The sequence below is a fragment of the Eurytemora carolleeae genome, unplaced genomic scaffold (genome assembly GCF_000591075.1).
Source record: "Eurytemora carolleeae unplaced genomic scaffold, Eaff_2.0 scaffold24, whole genome shotgun sequence".
Classification (NCBI taxonomy): domain Eukaryota; kingdom Metazoa; phylum Arthropoda; class Copepoda; order Calanoida; family Temoridae; genus Eurytemora; species Eurytemora carolleeae.
Genome location: NW_019396080.1, coordinates 215,377 through 235,725, shown reverse-complemented (window position 1 = coordinate 235,725; position 20,349 = coordinate 215,377). Strand labels below are relative to the sequence as shown.

The 20,349-nt window shown below is 34.0% G+C and overlaps 3 protein-coding genes across 3 annotated transcripts in view; all 3 read right to left on the bottom strand.

The window, feature by feature from the left end:
• Nucleotides 1–574: 574 nt before the first annotated feature.
• On the bottom strand, nucleotides 575–1,530 carry LOC111716459 (protein GPR108; the record flags this gene model as incomplete). Its single annotated transcript, XM_023491917.1, is given in 2 exon segments — nucleotides 575–715; nucleotides 1,375–1,530. Coding segments are annotated over 2 exon segments (174 nt in total), but the record flags the coding sequence as incomplete, so codon positions are not given.
• On the bottom strand, nucleotides 1,531–8,960 carry LOC111716222 (protein GPR107). The gene is made up of 11 exons (XM_023491665.1): nucleotides 8,855–8,960; nucleotides 8,395–8,448; nucleotides 7,129–7,210; nucleotides 6,594–6,701; nucleotides 6,049–6,186; nucleotides 4,422–4,533; nucleotides 3,984–4,172; nucleotides 3,496–3,568; nucleotides 2,717–2,901; nucleotides 2,062–2,154; nucleotides 1,531–1,542 (listed from the first exon to the last, which is right to left on the bottom strand). The coding sequence occupies exons 1-11, from the start codon at nucleotides 8,931–8,933 to the stop codon at nucleotides 1,531–1,533; spliced, it is 1,125 nt and encodes a 374-aa protein (XP_023347433.1). The 5' UTR covers nucleotides 8,934–8,960.
• Nucleotides 8,961–9,076: 116 nt separating this feature from the next.
• LOC111716211 (maternal embryonic leucine zipper kinase) overlaps nucleotides 9,077–20,349 on the bottom strand; it is an 11,428-nt gene continuing 155 nt past the window's right edge. Inside the window, exons 2-16 of the mRNA XM_023491655.1 lie at nucleotides 19,983–20,074; nucleotides 19,313–19,370; nucleotides 18,709–18,815; nucleotides 17,725–17,869; nucleotides 17,347–17,410; nucleotides 16,897–17,060; nucleotides 15,895–16,019; nucleotides 14,698–14,838; nucleotides 14,158–14,236; nucleotides 12,978–13,169; nucleotides 12,469–12,561; nucleotides 11,541–11,857; nucleotides 11,236–11,272; nucleotides 10,392–10,525; nucleotides 9,077–9,719 (exon numbers count right to left, since the gene is read on the bottom strand). Of these exons, the coding sequence (XP_023347423.1) occupies nucleotides 9,641–9,719; nucleotides 10,392–10,525; nucleotides 11,236–11,272; nucleotides 11,541–11,857; nucleotides 12,469–12,561; nucleotides 12,978–13,169; nucleotides 14,158–14,236; nucleotides 14,698–14,838; nucleotides 15,895–16,019; nucleotides 16,897–17,060; nucleotides 17,347–17,410; nucleotides 17,725–17,869; nucleotides 18,709–18,815; nucleotides 19,313–19,370; nucleotides 19,983–20,074 (1,827 nt within the window). The 3' untranslated portion in view covers nucleotides 9,077–9,640. The remainder of the gene's footprint in view (nucleotides 9,720–10,391; nucleotides 10,526–11,235; nucleotides 11,273–11,540; nucleotides 11,858–12,468; nucleotides 12,562–12,977; nucleotides 13,170–14,157; nucleotides 14,237–14,697; nucleotides 14,839–15,894; nucleotides 16,020–16,896; nucleotides 17,061–17,346; nucleotides 17,411–17,724; nucleotides 17,870–18,708; nucleotides 18,816–19,312; nucleotides 19,371–19,982; nucleotides 20,075–20,349) is intronic.

Below are 20,349 nucleotides of genomic sequence, written 5' to 3'. Positions count from 1 at the left end.
TAGCTTTCAAGGAATTGTACATATGCACAGAAATACCTACCTGGACAGAAATTGTACATAAATACACTAACTACCTAGAAAAGAACTGTATCTGGAAAGGAACTGTACCAGGAAAGGAACTGTAACAGGAAAGGAACTGTATCTGGAAAGGAACTGTACCTGGAAAGGAACTGTGCCTGGAAAGGAACTTTACCAGGAAAGGAACTGTACCACGAAAGGAACTGTACCTGGAAATGAACAAAGGAACTGTAAAAGGAAAGGAACTGTACCTGGAAAGGAGCTTTACCTGGAAATGAACTGTACCAGTAAAGGAACTGTACCAGTAAAGGAACTGTACCAGTAAAGGAACTGTACCTGGTAAGGAACTGTACCAGGAAATAAACTGTACCAGTAAAGGAACTGTACCAGTAAAGGAACTGTACCTGGTAAGGAACTGTACCAGGAAATAAACTGTACCTGGAAAGGAACTGTACCAGGAAATAAACTGTATCAGGAAAGGAGCTGCACCTGGAAACGAATTGAACCTGGAAAGGAACTGACCTGGAAAAGAACTGCACCTGGAAAGAGACTGTACCTGGAAAGGAACAGTGATCCTAAGAAGATACACAATGATCCTTGTGAAGTACACGTAGCAGACCACCATCACGTAGAAGTGACGGAACAACTTCAGTTTCTCTAGACTCATGGCAGCCTTCCCATCCGTGTTACTGGCGTCCTATCAAACAAAACAGTTAATTTACAAGAGGCATCATGTATTCCATATAATATATACTAGCTGGAGTGCCAAGCATTGCCCGTGAAATAAAAAATGTTATAAATTTGAAGAAAAAAGATTGATTAAAACAAATACGAATTTATTTAGTCTATGTTACCGTCACCCAGGCCCCAGGGTTCCTATAGGGTCCATACAAAATTTTAGCAAATGTCCAGATATAATTATGCAATATAAATATACAAATATATATATGTTTGTTTGAGTCGTGAACCACTAGGCCGATTTGCATTGAATTTTGATAGGTTTACTAGGTAGATCGGAGGGAATGTTCTTAACATGTTCTTAGCTTGGTTTAAAAATTTGCTTAGATCTTCAGCTAAAGCTGGATTCCCAACCTAGATATCTATTTATTTATTTATTTGGCCGCTTGTTTAAATACTATAAATGTCATAACAGCTGAATCAATCGTGGCTTGAAAAGCAACATTTAAAAGTTAGAATTGTTACAGAAAATGGACACGAAGCGCCCTAGAAGCCTTTCAAAATTTATTTGTAATTAACAAGAATTTAGTTGTTAAAGCTATCTTCTTTATAACTTTGAAACTCAAATTCAAAAATACTTGACAATAAAATGTCCAGTTAAATGATGTTAGTACGAACCTGTAGATGACGTATACTCCAGACTACCGGCATCAGAATAGCTCCACAGCAAACCAAATCTATAAGGATAAACAACTCCTTCCAGAAGTTTCTACCCTTTGATCCTTCCTCACTCTCTTCCACTATGATGTAAGCAACATTGGCCAATACCTGGAATTAAAGTTTAACCTTGATTTGTTAATTGATCAAAATCCAATTATAAAGGGGTGGGGACTGGGATNAAGTGCTTTTTTTAATTTTCTTGCATTTAAAAATTCTTAATTGTCATTTAAACTTTCTGTTATTTTTCTTTTCATTTTTTAGATCTTAATGGGACTATCGGTGTAGTGACCTTCCATTTTAAGAGAGCCACACCCGATTCACAAAGTACCCTATAAACCTTTATCTGATCAGTAATGTAAGATATCTTTGTTTTTCTAGCTTAAGTGTTTTTTTCTGACATTGAACTAGCTCCATTGCATGTAAAAGCAGAAACCCAGAGGCCACTTTTTAGAGAACCCAATCAAAAAGTTTTGAATTCCAAAAAGAGAAAAATAGATATCTAATTCATTCTTGATCAGACACAGCTTTTAATGGTACCGTAGGGAATCAGACATGCCATTCTATAAATGGACGGTGGCTTGAAATTACGTTTCAACTCCATTTAAAGATCTGCTTAATTAGAAAAATTTTCAGAACATCATAAACACGAATTAAATACCTGAAAACTTGTTCTGTACCGTTCTTCTTGAGGATGAAGACCCAGAAAACCCCGGTCAACAGGAACAAAATACTCAGCATCTAAACACCAACCTTGACATACAAAATAACTAACCACAAATAGTTTCCATAAAATTGGAAAATTGGAAGTTTTGATGATTAATCTCCAAAATCAGCAGTTAACAATATCATATGTTTTAAAATACTGAACTCACAAAATAGGTGCATTATTCAAAACTTACATTATGCTGACTTTTTCTTGGATAATTTGTTGTTGTTGTAGAAAACAATATTAAGTTAAAAGCTTTATTTGTTTACCCCCCACAGTGGTGTATTATGGGGTGGGGGAGGGGTCAGCCAAAATGATAAAATATTAGTAAATGAAAAGATTATCAGAATCTATTCATTTAATGTCCATTCTCAACATAAAACAAAATACAAATGCATTTTAAGAGTAGTATTATTACAAAAACAGTCATCCCCATGACCCCCTAAAATACCCCACCGTGCGCCCTTCCCTGGTTTCCTGAATTTAGTATACCGGAAAAACGATAAAATATTTTTTGTTACAATTAGCGTATAAAACAAGATGGAACATGTTAATAGAAGTATAATATGAAAACGATAAAATGTTTGAGCATACTTGATAGAGTGCTGGGAGCGGCATCTCTCCGGCCGATAAATAATTGTCGCCGATATTCTTCTCCTCCATCTTGATGTCGAAGTCGACTGGGATCATCTCTGACTGGTGACAGTTGTGGAAAAACATGGAGTATAATCCCTCCTGGGATGGATCGGAGATGAATATTTGGAAGGAGGTTTGGTATCCTGACCACAACATCCAAATCATATAACGATTGCTAAAAAATATGCTCCTTCTTATGCATAAGAAAAGTGAGACTGGATTTAGGTTTGGGGCTAAAATTACTCTTTATCAATTTTATGTACTTTAGTACTCGAAACAAATGCCACCAGAGTCCGAATTTCATGAATTTGAGCTAGGTCTAGAACTGGTTGAACTGCCTACCGCAGATTTGAATTCAAATTATTTTTCATCTTTTTTGAACCGGTAGTTCAAAGTTTAACCGGTAGTAGTAAGTTGAGCAACGCAGCTCAAACTCTTTAAAAATTACTTTTACTTATGTTTATTGATTATTCTGCATACCATCCAGAATGAGAAATACATATTACTTTATCAGCTGCGTATAGAACAGCATATTAGTCGTTCAGGGTGGCGGGAGGGTGGCATACAGATAATGCAACTTAGTTAAATAAGTAAATAAGTAAACAGAAAAAAAATATTGGGAAAAAATGATTAGCTGCACTATAAACATGTAATTGTATTTATCACCTTTGTAAAAATATGATAACAAATACCAAATAAAATTCCTTAAGACTAATTTATTGTATCTGAATGTGTTCCTGATGGTGAAAGATTGATTGGTATCTGGTAGTTACTACATGCATCATCGGGACTGGACTGGGATGGAACACTCTAAAACAAAAAACTAATTTTTTTTTTGAAAAAATCTGAACTTTTTCTTCCCTCTTAAAAATAGTGTATCCCTTCAAATTGGTAGAAACATTTTAAGCTTAAATGATTTTTTGCTAAATCTAACTTTGGTAAAAAAAAAGGCAAAAAAGTTCATCTATAATCAGGCGACCCCAGGCGTGATTGATATTCGTAATGTAAGGAAAGTGCTGAGGGGAGGGATTGATTGAGGACAGGAATAACACCAAAATTTTCTTAATAATATTTGATAAAAAGTATTAAATCCTGAACTTGTACGATCGCTTTCTCATTTCTCATGTTCTTTACCAAAGCTTTGAAATTGCACAAAGAAACCAATATATAAACTAAAAAGTGGATTTTGCAAGATATAAACCCATATAAAAAAGGATCTGTTTACCTTAGTTTCAACGGGTTGTTCTACATCGTTCTCCGATGATTGAGTGTCATCTTTCGAATCATCTTTAGTATCAACCTTCTCCTTCAAACCTAGACTGTCTTCTAGTTTTGGGTCAGCTTTACCCTCCAGCTTCTCTGTAAGTAGTTCACTCTTAGCATACAGGCCTTTCAAATTCCCCACACCAGCAGTCTAAAATAACAATAGTAAGAACAATTAGGATATGAAGGTGAGGGGGGGGGGGGTAATTTCGGATATTTATTATGGGATTGTAAAACTTTTATAAAGATGAGGTGACTTTTCTCATGTATTAGTTTTTGAGTTTAGGGATCAAAAAAGGGGGGGGGAGAGAACTTGGTAGTTGGTCAAATAATTTCTCTCCCCCCTCACATACTTAAACAACGTTCATGCATTTTTCAAAATGCTTAGATATTTCCTTGCCTTGTTCTTGTCGATATCACTGTTGGCTTCAGCAATTTCTTTGTCCAGCGGGGATTCAAAGAAATGTTCTATATCAGGATCCTTCATATTCCGCTTTCTTCGGGGACCATTCCTAAAGGATCAAAAATGGTTTAAAAAAGGGGGGGGGGGGGGACTGTACTATATGTACTACCTGTGTACTTTAAAGTGTCATGTGTACTATTATAATTATTAACTATCAACCTACAGAAAAAGTTCCATGATGGGATTGAGCTCCGCAACTTGCATTGATCAATATGTGATCTCGTAAATCATGTCTGACCTGAGTTTTTGTAAGGAATCAGTGCGTGGATACTAAAAAAGTGCTTAAAAGCAATAAAAAAGCGGCACAAACACTGTTCCAAAGGTGTAGGTGTATAGTTTATAGTTCATATAAAGCTTTGATAACAATTCATGTAACTCTGATAGCCATGATTCTATTTTATTTTCTTCAGCTTTCTAACTTTTTCCATCAGGACTTTGAAAGATCTGAGGATCTTTTATAAACTATGACGTGTTCAGGGTGTTCATACTCGAGATGTTAAAAACTGTAAATAAGTTTTATACATGCTGAAAAGTCTAGCCGATACTTGAACTATGTTTTATTGCTAAAAAGTCTGGACAATTCTTTCTAAATAATTGGTCTTATCTTTCAGACCATGATGGGTTAGTCGCGTCCTTCTAACCTGTCTCTTTCTCCAGGTTTATAAATAATCCGTTATATCAATATTCACATGGAAACTCTTCTATCGGATGGTTAATATAATACTAGCTGAAAGGCCCGGCGTTGCCCGTGGAAAAAAGAGATACTTTTGAAAAAAGGAAGACAAAAATATGAAAAAAATACGATTTTTTAGCCTATTAAACCCCCCGGCCATACATGAGTGTCCACAAAAAATTTCCGCCCAATCGGTCCAGTCATTTGGCCGGCTATAGGCAACATATATACATATATGCGAATGTCTTGTTTTATTATTTGTATAATATGTATAGGTTTGTTCTGATACTTGTAATTCCTCCCTCAAAAGTTCCGTGCACGTCTCCACGCACTGAACCAGGTAATTAATTATGAACATTAGAAGTTGAGCGTTCATAATATCCTAAAGACGCACAAACACTTCAACATAATTCTCATCCTAGCCTTATGTTGAGTTTTTGTCGATTTCAAAGCTTGTATCCTCTCCGCTGACTCGCGGATGAGCTGTAACCCTCAGCAATCTTGACACCCCGAGTCTGGGACAAGTCAACATAAAGGAGAGCAGTAAAAACTCATAAACTTTGAGCTTCTGAACTCAGTCTACCAAATTTATTTAGGCTCCGTTGTCAAAACTCCGATTTCCACGGAAGCTGAGTGTTCCTGTTTCTCTGGTTTAAGTTCTCTGTTACCTAGCTGTCAGTCTCTCAGAGTAGTTTCTATCTCTACGTATACAAGACTACAGGTGTACTGGAAAGTGTACTGTGTGCTATAATATATATATTCAATACGGATGTACTGAAAAGTGTTCTATGTACTGTACTATATTTGCTACCTGTGTACTGTGTAGTGGAAAATGTACTGTGTACTGTACTATATGTACTACTATGTACTGTAATGTACTCTATGTTGTACCTGTGTACTGGAAATATGTTCTGATCTGAAAGATTATCCTGATCCTCTCGTTTAGCAATATCCTTGGTGACAGCAATACTCTGAACGTTTTTACTACATCTTATCTCAGTCATCATTGTGTTAAAATTCAGCTGAAACCTAAAAAACCAATTTCTTTTCAGAAAATAAAATTTTAGAACATTTAATATAAGACTTCTTACAATGATAACCAGAAAACTGTGGAATAGAAAGACGACATTATAGCAATTCTGAAGTGCATTTCATGTTGTTTTAAAGCATATAGCTTAACTTGAAAGTTATAAAATTACTTATTTAGTAAAATGGGTCTGTTTACATTGCATAACTGCTGTGTCTCATGTCCAATGCGCTATTAACAGTCGTAACTTGAGTTTAAAAGTCGACTTTCTATTCCAGAGTTTTCTGGTTATCACTGTATTTAAAATCTTGATTAAAATTTTAAGAATGTGAATGTGAATGTAGTTCAGTTTGTACAGACTGCACAGATTGGTTTGGAAAATATTGGGATGGGGTGGGGGTAAGTATACCTGATAATCCCTGCTGTATCCCGTTCTTGAATATTCCTTGAGAGAATGCATTCTCTGTCTGGATCCTCCATATATGGGTTCAATCCGTCCGACAAGGTTCGATCAATACTATACTCAAGATAATTAGTTAAGTGGTAGTTATTATTTGATTTCAATCAAATCCAATCAAATCAAATAATTTTAACTCCGCCCGACAAGGTTTGGTAAATCATATACAAGAGTCAAGATAATTAGGATTCATTCTTTCACATTCAATCAAATCAAATCAAACGAAACAAAACGAAACGAAACGAAACGAAACCAAAACAAATCAAATCAAATGAAATGAAATCAAGCAATATCTCACTCAAATCTAGTTTAAGGTGCGTCCTATACTCCATTCTCTACGGATTTTTGGTTTGCCAAGGCTTTTAAGGTAATAAAAGAAATGAAGTTTACGATGTTAAAAAAGTTGGGGAAAAAAGAAAAAAATGTTATTTTTGCGAAAAGGAAGATTTGAGAAATGAAAACGCCTCTTAAAGAATTATCTATTTTCCTGAACCCGATGAGAAGTTCTTTCAGATCATAATGGTTCCCGTCCGTTGGATGGAACCCTGATAGATTCACATGAAGATTCCCTGAATAAGTTGATAAGATAAATTTGCAAGTAAATGTAAAGTGGTGTTAGGCAATTATATCAATACAATGAAGATCACTTTTGATGTAAATTTTGATTTCAATTTAGCTTTATTTTGAAATAAGGTCGGTTTGTTGACTTATAAAAAATTTAAAAATAATTTAATTGATATAAATTGTACAGGCTTATTTTTGATGAGAGTTTTAAGATTTCAAACTTTGTAATGAGTAACATGGTGATTCACAGCTTTCAGAATGAGAATTCAGTGTATCATTTCATATTATTTTTAATGAGAATTTTCTTAAACCTTTATTCGACGACATTTCGTAGTAAGGGCCCCGAAATCATGATTGGGAAAATTCACCAAACCAAATAATAATTCATTCTTTATTTCACCAGTCATCTATATTTCGTCTGTTCCCCTGTAGTATTTATACACATTGACCAATGACCAATACCTGCTACCAAAAATTACATAAATCTACTAATTATTGAACCTTCTGTTAAATCATATTATTTTTGTTTCAATTTATAATAATCTTTAACAATGTATAATAAGGTATTTAGCATATAAATGCTTCTGTTTCTAAATTTAATGGTTCATGGCGGGATTCTTTTGAATACTTATATTTGTAAAAAAAAATGTTCAGCTTTAATCGCCAAAAATATTCTTGATTTGAGTAGCGGACAGTTGTTTGTTTATTTTTTTTTAAATTTATTTTCTTAATCTTTTAGTTTGGGTGAGTGGAATGCAATGCAATGCGATGCAATTGTGGAATGTAGATTGCTCAAGGAAGCGAAATGCAACGGATGTAATATTAAAAGAGCCCCCCCCCTGTGTGCCCCCCATCGTCCCAAGGGACCCGCTTGTTAGTGACAACTGGCATGCCCCCAAGAAAGGTTTACGGCTGATTAAAATTGAAAAACTTTGACAAAAATGTGGACATTTATTATTTTTGAATTCCAGCAATAAAAACGGAAAAATCAGGAAAAAATAGTTATTATCGTAGAAAAATCGAAATGACGACTTAAAAAGCAATATTTTAAGGCTAAAATTTTTACGAAATAAGGACGCACGACACGTTATTTGTAGTTCAAATAATCCTCATGACCCGTGAGGGCTCAATTGTCACTAACAAACCTAATCTGCCCCTATATGACCTTATTTGACCCTAAATCACCAACCTCCTTGGTAGAATCCAAAAGTTGACAGAGGAATACTTTGACGAACATCATTTTCTGTTAAAACAAATCATTTTCAAGTCATGAATGTACATTAAGGGACTGTCAGTGTAATTTCAAGTTGCCTTTCATTTATTGAGTGGCGAATCCGATTTACAACGATACCCTTTAAACCTTTGTTTGATCAGGGATTTCGTAGAGTGAGTGTACACAAGTGACTAGCACAGAGTGTACATTGTACACTGAAACCTCGAGTCTCCAGGCCCTCAATCCTTAGCTATACAAATGAGGGCATAACCCTCATCGTTGTCCGGACAAAGATTTAAAGATTACAGTTGTGAATCAGACATGCTTCTCTATCAATGGAAGGTCACTTGAAATTACGTTAACAGTCCGTTTAAGCAAAAATAAAATGTAAATTTTGATGAAAAAGGTGAATTTTGTTTGAACTAAATTTGTTTTCCTATTATTAAATGATGTTTACGAGCCCCAACCTCAACCCCTAAACAGACCAAAAGGAAGAAATATGGATTCCGCCTCATTTTCCTTCCATATCTGAAATATATACATTGTAGATGTACAATTTCGAAATATTTGAAATGAAAAAATACAAACATTAGACGATATTTATACATTTCAAGTGATATATAAAAATAGAAAAACTATTGTAACAAATATTTATTATTCTAGTCCTAGATTGGGTGTTAGTTGTATAAAAATATATATCCTTCCCTATTATCAATACTTATTTACATATTTTGTACATTTGTCCTGAACTTAAGCGTAGAAAAAGCGTATGAAGTTTTGTAGAGATCAATTTAATTGGTAAAAAATTAGAGATTGGATGAATTTGTTGTATAGAAACACTAAAAAAATTCACAAATTACCTCAAATTAAAATAAAAATATTTCGTGAACTCAAAAAATACTAGTTTTTAAATATCTTAAATTTCTGCTAACGAACAAAAAAAGCTGCAGAAGAAAAAAACTAAACAAAATGATGACAACATTGTTCATGAACGTTGTGTTTAATTTTTACTGACCGAGAGATGATTTTTAGATAATAATTATAGAAATAAAAAGTGTCGAAAATAGTAGAATTCAAGAAACTAAGAAAGTCCACAATTATAGCTGTCGTTAGGGTGTCAGCTGTTTTAGTATCTACTAGAAGCAGCTGTCAGCTGTCTTAATATCTACTTGAAGCAGCTGTCAGCTGTCTTAGTATCTACTTGAAGCAGCTGTTAGCTGTCTTAGTATCTACTTGAAGCAGCTGTCATCTTGAGTACTTCTTCACATACTTTCTTGTAACACCAAGCATCTCCCTTCAACCTTTATCAAAGAAAAAAATTACAATCTTTTCTGAAATTATCAATCTAATAAAATAACAAACAATAGGTTAATCAATAATCATTAACCAATTAAGCATACATATATCGCAATTCAGACTATTTTAAAATGATTCAATGAGATATTTACAAAATAATTGATCATTAAAATCTTAATAAAAACAATCAAATTTCCACAAACAATTAAAAACAAAGTATCAATCAGTAAGATATTTTTCAAAAACTTGATCAAAAGTCAAACAAGTCAAACATTCTTTATTGAATCAACGAATTTATAACCGTCCATCCATCAAATATCCGGATCCGGATTTGTTGAATTCACAACATTTAAACTTCCTGAATCCGTGTCCACGTCCGCAAAAATATGCGGATACATGGAATCGGATCCATGAGCAAAAAATAAACCAAACATGATAAAATAAATGCTTCTTTCAAATCGCAATGTTAACAATTAAGAGATAAAAAAACTTCCTTATCTCTGAATGGTTCAGCATAAAATAAAGCGAGAAAAAAAGAAAAAAATTGTTTTAGTGTTTAAAAAAGCGAGAAAAAAAGAAAAAAATTGTTTTACAAATCAGTAATCTTAAAAAAAATCCTTAGGACTTGGATCCGGATCTGTATCAACATGAAATGCTAAGCAATTATAGAAACTGACCTCTTTCTCCTGATACCGACAACATTCAGGTTAGGTATCCTACAGACCTCGAGCTCGAAAGATAGTTTAGCTAAACCGCTTGGATCAGTTATCTTACCCCGTAGAATATATCCTTTCTGTTGACATTGGATTCCCTAAACACACAAAGTGAATAAGATTTAAACAAGTTTAATAATATTCAACTTAATAATAATTTAACAAGATCTGAGAAGGAACCCGTCTTGGAACCCCTAGACCGCCCTCAGGGGGCAGCGCATCATCATGCGGTCTGCGGCCTGGAATCCATTGACAAATATAGTAATTCAACATCAGCTAAAAAGCCCAGATCATTCAAACTGAACATGGTTATCTATATAATAAGACAAGACATTCGTATATATGTTCCCTCTGGCCGGCCAAACGGCTGGACCGAATGAGCTGAAAAATTTTAACGGGACCTATGGAAACCCCGGAAGTAACAAATGCAAATTTTTCTTTTTTTTTCAAAATAAGATTTTAAAAAATTCCACTGACAACGCCGGGTACCTCAGCTAGTATAATATATAAAATTAGTCAATAATTAGTCAGCTTTATCTTGAACAATGAACATTGAACATATATATTGGTAAATAAAATAAATTTCAGACGTTTCCTGAACAATGAACATATATAGTTGTAAATATAATGGAGTTAATTCGTTTCCTGAACAATGAACATATATAGTTGTAAATATATTAGAGTTTATCCGTTTCCTGAACAATAAACATATGTAGTTGTAAATATATTGGAGTTTATTCGTTTCCTGAACAATGAACATATATAGTTGTAAATATATTGGAGTTGATTCGTTTCCTGAACAATGAACATATGTAGTTGTAAATATATTGGAGTTGATTCGTTTCCTGAACAATGAACATATATAGTTGTAAATATATTAGAGTTTATCCGTTTCCTGAACAATAAAAATACCAATTAGTAAGCTACCTGACGTGCCAGGCATTGCCCGAGAAATTTAAGAATATCGATTTTTGAAGAAGAAAAATCGATTATAGAAAAAAAAATTCAAAATTCTTAACCTTTGTTACCCCCAGGGTACCCAAGTTCCCTAAAAAAATGTCACCCAATTCGGTCCAGCCGTTTGCCCATCTAAAGCTAACACCTTTTAGTTACCTTGGAGTAAGCATATTCTTCATCTTATCCAACCCACGCTCCAGGCTTCCAAACACCTTCTTGGTTGAGCCCGCCCCTTTTGGTGTGACAGGGGCACGACTAGAAGGTGTAGCAAACCAGTCTACTGGACCAGGTTTAGAGGGGGTGTGGAGTTCGTTAAGTCCGGCATCCATTGACCTCGAAGGGGAGAGGACAGGAGTATTTCTGTCCTCAAGCTTTTTAGAGGATTTTTGCCGACGTGGTGTCTCACAAGGAGTTGCGAAGTTTTCCTTGTCCTCCCCGTCCTTCTTCTCATCCTCGTCCTGCTTCTGCTGGTCCTGGACAAATAATATCAAGCCAGTGCTTAGATTCAGGTCTTTATAAATGCAAAAAAGGAACTGGCCAGTCGCTCCAAACTCTATTTTTCCAATTCATATTTAGTACTATCTTTGCAACCTAATATTTCAAACTAAGAATATCGAGTAGTTAAAATTTGAAATATCTACGAGATAGATGAGAAATTTCAGGCAAGTGCTCAGTTCCATTATTAGAATTCTTATTTTCCTCTAATCACAAATTAAAAAAGATGTGAAAAAAATTATTCAGCCGTTAAAGAAACATATTTCCTGATAAATAGTCAAGCCATGGTCCGAAATTTCTTTAGAGCTTCAGCTTTGTAGTTTTAAACGGAAAAATTGATGAAAAAGTAGAAAATTTGAAATTATTTTTTTTTAATTAAACCAAACCCCCACCCACCCACCAAATATTCTACAACGGGATTTCCGAATTAAAAAGTGGAAATTCAGTTTTAAAAACTTTCATAATTATTCCTTCAAAAATTTAAAACAAATTCTTTATTTCCACCCAAAAGTTAAAAGTCGTTGTTACAACGTTAAACATTTTTTTAAGAATTATACCTTCAGAAAAGATAATATAGAAAAAACTTTACCTTGACAGCCTTTTTGTGAGGAATATGGTAACGTTCACTGGCCCTATTCTTGTTTCCGGTTCGCTCAAACGGAACAGGAAGTTCATTTTTCTCCTGATTTAAATTAAAATACATAATTGTTTTTCTTCAAAATATCGGGTTCTAAAGTTATATTAAGGAATGTAAATTGATTAATAAACTAAAAATTGAAATTTCGATTAAAGGAACTGAGTTTTTGCAACTAACTAAAATTTTATAATTCCTATATCTAAGCAGCAAACTGATGGTGTATTGCTGTTGATTGATATTACAAACTATAAATTCTGATAGATCCAATAATGTAAGGTTGAAATATCAAAGATAATATTATTTAAGAAGTTTATGACAAAAATTTAGTTTCTTGATGATATTTTCCGAAAACCTTATTCTTAACTTAAGATTAAATTAAGTTAGGTTTGAGATTGATTTTAGAATGAGTTTAAATTGATTCAGCCATGATTAAGTCAGGATTAAGTTCAGCTTTATTTTACCTCTTTTTCCTTCTCCTCTTTCTTTTTGCCCGGTGGTGTTCCTATATTGAGCAGAGCAATGTTATCTAGCCCTCCCTCCATACTTGTTGCTAGACCTCGGGGGGAGTTACCCAATCCTCGACCCTCCCTATTCAATTCCTGGACACGCCCCTCTCGGTTCATCTCACAGAGAACTGCACGCTTAGGCGTTCCCTGCAATAAATCAATTATTTACAGGGGTGTATATTTCCAGGGGTGTATATTTACAGGGGTATATATTAACAGGGGTGTATATTTACAGTGGTGTATATTTACAGGGGTGTATATTTACAGGAGTATATATTAACAGGGGTGTATATTTACAGGGGTGTATATTTACAGGAGTGTATATTTACAGGGGTATATATTAACAGGGGTGTATATTTACAGGGGTGTATATTTACAGGGGTGTATATTTACAGGGGTATATATTAACAGGGGTGTATATTTCCAGGGGTGAATATTTACAGGGGTATATATTAACAGGGGTGCATATTTACAGGGGTGTATATTTACAGTGGTGTATATTTACAGTGGTGTATATTTCCAGGGGTGAATATTTACAGGGGTATATATTAACAGGGGTGTATATTTACAGGGGTGTATATTTTCTTGAAAAATAATTTGAATATAATTTTAAGTGAAATTTTTGAATTGCAATATTTTATAAGATGAATGTTGATTAAGGGATTGCTCACCCTTTACAAATAAAATGCATTAAATACCCTAATAAGAAATAGACCAACAGTCACGGAGGTTTCTTTTTTTATCATAAGTGTGAGGGGGGGGGGGGGTCCATTGCACAAGATAAAGAAACTTTTAGTGTAATTTCAAGTAACCGTCTACTCAAAGATGACAATGCCCCATTCACAACAGAAACATTTAAAATATAGTCTGATCAAGTATGAATTATATAGCGATGTTTATAATTTCAAAAACTGATTCCTCAATTGCAGTTTCTCTGCAAAAATGACTAGCGCATTTCAATACTACAGGAAAACATGTATGAATCAAACAAACAAAAAAACAAAATAATTGAAATACTTTCAAGGGTACCGTTGTGAATCGGACAGTGTCATCTTTGCATGGAGGGTCACTTGAAATTAGTTTTAGAGTCTCTTTTAATTAAAAAAAATCCCCAATATTCATTTAATATATAAACCTTGTCTACTATAAGATCTGGAAGAGGTTTCTTGTCAACCAATGAGGGAAGGATGTTCAGCTCTTTACCGCACTGTTTTCTATAAATATAAATACAATATTTCAACAGCTCCTTGATCGAGGATAAAAAATAGTGATTTGATGATTTTTTAATTGGAATAAAGCATAACATGCTTGTTGCGTAAAAGAAATCTTTTGGTCGAAGTTTTGTAAGACATTTCCAAAATGATGGTAAAGAATTAACATATTTTTTTATATTTTCTAATTGAAGATGTAATTAATATAACGTCTAAAATCCTATTTCATTTCATCATTCTTTTGTATGACACGTTTAAAGCTTAATAAGAAAAATAAAAATCATAAAAAGAAGGGGAAGGGGGAGGGGATTTATGGGTTTGAACCCCCCAGATCGCCGCCGGGTGAGAGCACAATAACTCAAGATGCTCCTTACCCAATCCATTCCGGCCCCCAACCCCCTTGATACCCCAGGTGTTCAGTAAGAAATAGAAACGAATACATGTTAAGTAGTAGAAACGGATACCTGTTAAGTAGTAGAAAGTATATACAGGTATGAGTCCCATATCCCCACTGTAGTAATTTCTCCGCCTCTGTCTGCCGAGTCACGCCGTAGTACTCCGCCATTACCCCGACAACTTCCTCATCCAACTGCCCAGTTCTGTATCTGAAGTAAGTCGACAAAAATGTTGTACTCTTTCTTAAAAAAACAACACAATTTATGCAACTTTAAAGAATTTCACCTCTGTTAAGATCTTTTTATTTTCTTATTTTTTATCAATGAAAAATTTAGATTTTATGCAAGAGGAAATTTTGAACAGTAAAATTGGCTCAATTTAGTTCATGACTTTAAAGGGACTGTGTAGGATGTAAATGTGATTTCAAGTGATCACTTTAGGATGTAAACGTGATTTCAAGTGATCACTTTAATGGGACTGTGTAGGAGGTAAATGTGATTTCAAGTGATCACTTGAAAGGGACTGTGTAGGATGTAAATGTGATTTCAAGTGATCACTTTAAAGGGACTGTGTAGGATGTAAATGTGATTTCAAGTGATCACTTTAATGGGACTGTGTAGGAGGTAAATGTGATTTCAAGTGATCACTTTAATGGGACTGTGTAGGATGTAAATGTGATTTCAAGTGATCACTTTAATGGGACTGTGTAGGATGTAAATGTGATTTCAAGTGATTACTTTAAAGGGACTGTGTAGGATGTAAATGTGATTTCAAGTGATCACTTTAAAGGGACTGTGAAGGATGTAAATGTGATTTCAAGTGATCACTTTAAAGGGACTGTGTAGGATGTAAATGTGATTTCAAGTGATTACTTTAAAGGGACTGTGTAGGATGTAAATGTGATTTCAAGTGATCACTTACTGTGTAGGATGTAAATGTGATTTCAAGTGATTACTTTAAAGGGACTGTGTAGGATGTAAATGTGATTTCAAGTGATCACTTTAAAGGGACTGTGTAGGATGTAAATGTGATTTCAAGCGACCCCTAATTTGAGAAAAGCGTGCTCGATTCACAACAGTACCCTTAAAACCCGGTCGGAGTCATTTAAAAAAAAACCACACTTTAAAATGATCAATTTTCAGATTTAAAAGTAGGAATATCATTGTCGTGCTTGCTCAGAAGAATGTTTAAAGAGCATGAAGCTTATTTTAAATGTTCGGTCACATGAAATTACGTTGAGAGTCGAATAAAGATAGTTTACGTACTTGGATTGCCATTTGACCGGTTTCTCGTATCCGTCCATGAGCCAAGGATGGTGGAGCATCTCCTTCACGGTAATCCGCTTTTTAGGATCAGTCTGCAGCATAGCGTGGAGCATATCCAGGGATCCCTGACATTTAGATATTTATATATTTTTTACCGACTTTTGACTAACATTACCGACCTATAATTCCTTCAACGGGGGGACGTTAAGTTACTTTACGTACCTTGGGACAATTAAGTAAAATAACCACCCGCTCTGCGAAGTTTAAAGAAAATAAATCGCACATTTTCATCTCAAAAGAAGATAAAATTGTGTACAACTACTTTTTCGGGAAATCGAACATTTTACTGTCCCACGGGTTCCCCTGATCAATCTTGCAAACAAAAACATCCCTCGCTGCGCTCTGGATGTTTTATGAGCAAAATTGGTTTTCCAAACTTCCCTGTAAAGTAGTTGTAAATAATTATTACGGATTTTATAGATCGACCCTCACTTTATATGCATTCGTACATTTGAACAGTTCGTTATGAATCTTCATGACAAAAACGAAACTCAATGATGATTATAATTGCCCTTAAACTTCTTTTTATGTAGTTTTATTGTATATTTCCTTGCAATTTTTTTATTTTTTAATATTGGTTTTTATGGTTATGTGGGAACTAAAGAGGGTGAAAATGTGGAACTAACCCTATTTTTTTACTTTGTGAGGTTTAATAAAAATAAATTATACATTATCATAAGAAAATATATGATCTCTACATTTTTAAGCAGCAACAGATAAAATCTTAATAAAATATAAGCTTGGAACTTGATTGAGGAACAAGGGAGAACCACAGGAATGTTCTTAGCTTGGTTTCGAGTTGAGTGGATCGACGTATATCAGGAATATAGCTAAAATTGAAATTTACGACTAAGTGCGGGTAAACAGCAGGAGTACCTAAGAGTACACTAGGTTCCCAAGCAAGTTCTTAAACTTAATAGATAAAAGGCAACAAGGTCTGACCTGTGAGAGCCAAGGTGGTTTCTCGTAAACTCCTGACTGAATCTTCCTGTACAAGGAGGCGATGTTCTCGTCATCGAAGGGTAGGAACCCGCACAGCAGGGCGTATAGGAGTACTCCCATAGACCAGATATCTGCCTCCGCCCCCAGATAGTTCCGCCCAGATACTAAATAAAAAATACAGTCTACGCACTGTAAATCTTTACCTGTTATTTTTGACTAAAAAAACAATCCTCAATATATAATGTTTTAAACTTAACTGTTTTAGAGGCAGCTACTTAACTATTTTACTTTACTAATTACTATCTTAGAAACAGCTAACTTTTTCATGTGCAGATACTGACTAATTATATAGCTACTTAATTCTTTAAAAGGTAGCAGCTATTTAGCAATTTAAGAAGCAGTATCAACTGCTATTAAATTAATTAAGGAGCAGCAATAACTGATGATTACCTAGTTCAGGAGCAGCATAAGCGGGACTTCCACAGCAAGTCTCCAGTACTGCTTCCATTCCACCCTAGATAAAAATATGATAAAAAGAAAAAAAGTGAAAATTATAATTTTGGAAAATATTTAGTGCCGAGGGAGGCTCATATCTACATCTTACAGCAACAGCAGATAAAAAAATTTAACAAAATTATTCCAAATATTTACCCTAAAATTAACAACAGAAAATCATTACCTCAATAGTGAAATTTTTTATTTTTTATGTTCTTCCACGCATAAGATAAGATAAGATTCTTTAAGATAAGATCTGCAAACCCCCTCATCTTGGAGAGCCCAGTGCGCCATCGGGGCTAACACCCCGAAATAAAATGTTTAATTGTTCACCTTTGGTTTGGCACAGAGTCCAAAATCTATGAGTTTCAAATGGTTCTCTTCATCTATCAGTATATTTTCAGGTTTAAGATCTCTGTGTGCGTACCCAGCCTCATGTATATATGCAACTGCAGCAACTATTTGACGGAAAAATCTCCTAACAAAAATTAAAATTTAAAAAAACGTAAAAGTAAAAATCCATCGACAGTAACTGTAACACCCAGTCAACCCTTACCATCGAAAAGAGGGTTTAAAATATTAGTCCTTGTCAAACCTTTACATTTAATTTCACTTTTTAACTTTAAATTATATTTTTATGAACCAGCTGAATCCCATTTTAAACGACCACAAACAACGTTCTCAGACATTTTCATTTGTCAAAATTAAGTAAACAAGTATCGTCAATATAAAATTTTCCATAATCTATAGTCTAAATCTTATAAGAATTAATATTTACTGCCTGTCTTTCAGCTTCTATTTCAATTGTGAAAATTTTCTCCTTGAATACATTATAAAACAAAAACAAAAATAAATTTGTGGATTTTCAAAATTTAACATAAATCGAATTTTGTTAGAGGATAATTTTTGAAATTTTAATCATTCATAAACTTTCTCCGGGGTCACTTAAGATCCCAGACAAAATTTGGGCCCGAACGGTTCAGCCGTTTTGACGTTTATTGGATACAAACGGACAGACAGACAGACAGAAAACCAAAGTATATATTTAGACTAGTTTATTTGGGCGCTTCGCGGATTTTAAAAAATGGTAGTTTTTTTTTTTATATTTTCAAAAAAAATTTATGGAGGCAAATTTTTGAAAATTCGATCATCCATAAACTTTCCCTGGGGTCGCCCGAGGTATCACAAAATATTTGGTCCCTATCAGTTCAGCCGTTTTGACTTTAATTGGATACAAACGGACAGACAGACAAGCAAAGATATACCATGCAAAAAAACCTTTGCGTGAACCTTTAAAAATTTAGATTATAAACAAACCTTGATTCAGCTTCACAAAGACGATCTCTATCAACTATATAATCAAATAGTTCTCCTCCGGGGCAGTATTCAAGTATCATGTAGATCTTTGTATCATTCTCTAGAACCTGAATACAATCTTTGTATCATTCTCTAGAACCTGAATACAATCTTTGTGTCATTCTCTAGAACCTGAATACAATATTTTTATCTACTCTAGAACCTGAAATAAATATTTGTATCATTCTCTGAAACCTGAATACAATCTTTGTAACATTCTCTGGAACCTGAATACAATATTTTTATCATTCTCTGAAACCTGAATACAATCTTTGTAACATTCTCTGGAACCTGAATACAATCTTTGTAACATTCTCTGGAACCTGAATACAATTTTTGTATTTCTCTGGAACCTGAATACAATATTTTTATCATTCTCTGGAACCATAACACTATCTTAAACTTTAACGTTTTCTTTGTACAATTCTCTACGATTTAAACGCAGAATGTTCTAACCCACTTGCAGGGGTATTCTTCCCTCAAAATTTGTAATAAAATATATGCCCCTGTTTACATTCTAAAATAATAATTTAATCAAAACATGATTACAATAATGAAATAATACCTGTAGCAGTTTACAGATGTTTTGATGACAGAGAACTTTCATGGCGGCTATCTCCAGTCTAGAAATTATTAAATATGAAAATGCATTTGTAATGATTTTAAGATATCAAGGTAATAAAGGCTGGTTGTAAACTACAAAACATTGTTTGCTCAGATCGTAAAAGCTATGACTGATCTCTTTTAAAAATATGGATATATTTTCATTGGAATTTTGATGTTTCATCGTTTCCTTATTTCTTCTTGTTAATAAATGTGTAGATGTTTTTGTATCACTGAATTTTAACTTAACGAGATAGTGACTGAATATTTAGAGAAAAATCTTGCAAACTAAACTTATGAAATATATTTATTATTTATCCATTGTTATAAATTGTTTTAATGAGAGTAAAATTAATTCGTCGTTAACGTGAAGGAAACTTTTCTTTTGGAATAGCGCTTAGTTTCAGCAAGTGAACTCTATTTCCAAGTATAATCAAATTTAAAGCTAAAACTATAAATTCGTGGATGAAATGGAAATTTGTTTAGAGAAAACTAAAAAATTATAAAACGTGTTCATCGTTTTAGGCTAAACCGACAAATGGAATAGTGCCGGAGCCACAGATACATAATGTTTCAAACTCGCTAGATTCCTTTGTTGATCAATGATCATAGCTGCTACTAAACTTAATTACCTAATTCTCGGAAGATCTTCACCAAGTTGACGTTTGTCCATGATCTTGATCGCAACCTTCTGGTTTGTCAACAGGTGGGTGGCGAGCTTCACCTAGACACGGGTCATGATATTAGCAGGTTAATAAATTTAGCTTTAAAGGGACTGAAGAACGTTATTTTAAGGTACATTATTAATAACATGTCCGATTTACACCGATACTCATTAAACCTTTACAAGGAACAGACCGGCTATGTAAGGTAGTTAAACTGAGTATGCTGTGTTGTGGACAAATTAATTTGGATTCATTTGAGACATTTGAGACATTTGAGACTCCGTGCGGATCAAGAAAATATCACATGGTTTTCGGGGACTATCAATTATGTCTA

Excerpts from the sequence above, each read along its gene's own strand:
- LOC111716222 (XM_023491665.1), bottom strand. The coding sequence starts at position 8,933 with ATGAGGCGGAATCCATATTTCTTCCTTTTGGTCTGTTTAGGGGTTGAG. Across the intron at positions 4,534-6,048 it reads AACATATTTCCAGTACACAG|GAATGGTCCCCGAAGAAAGC; the intron begins GTACAACATAGA and ends TTGATCCTTTAG. Across the intron at positions 3,569-3,983 it reads AACAACCCGTTGAAACTAAG|AGTGTTCCATCCCAGTCCAG; the intron begins GTAAACAGATCC and ends TTTTTGTTTTAG.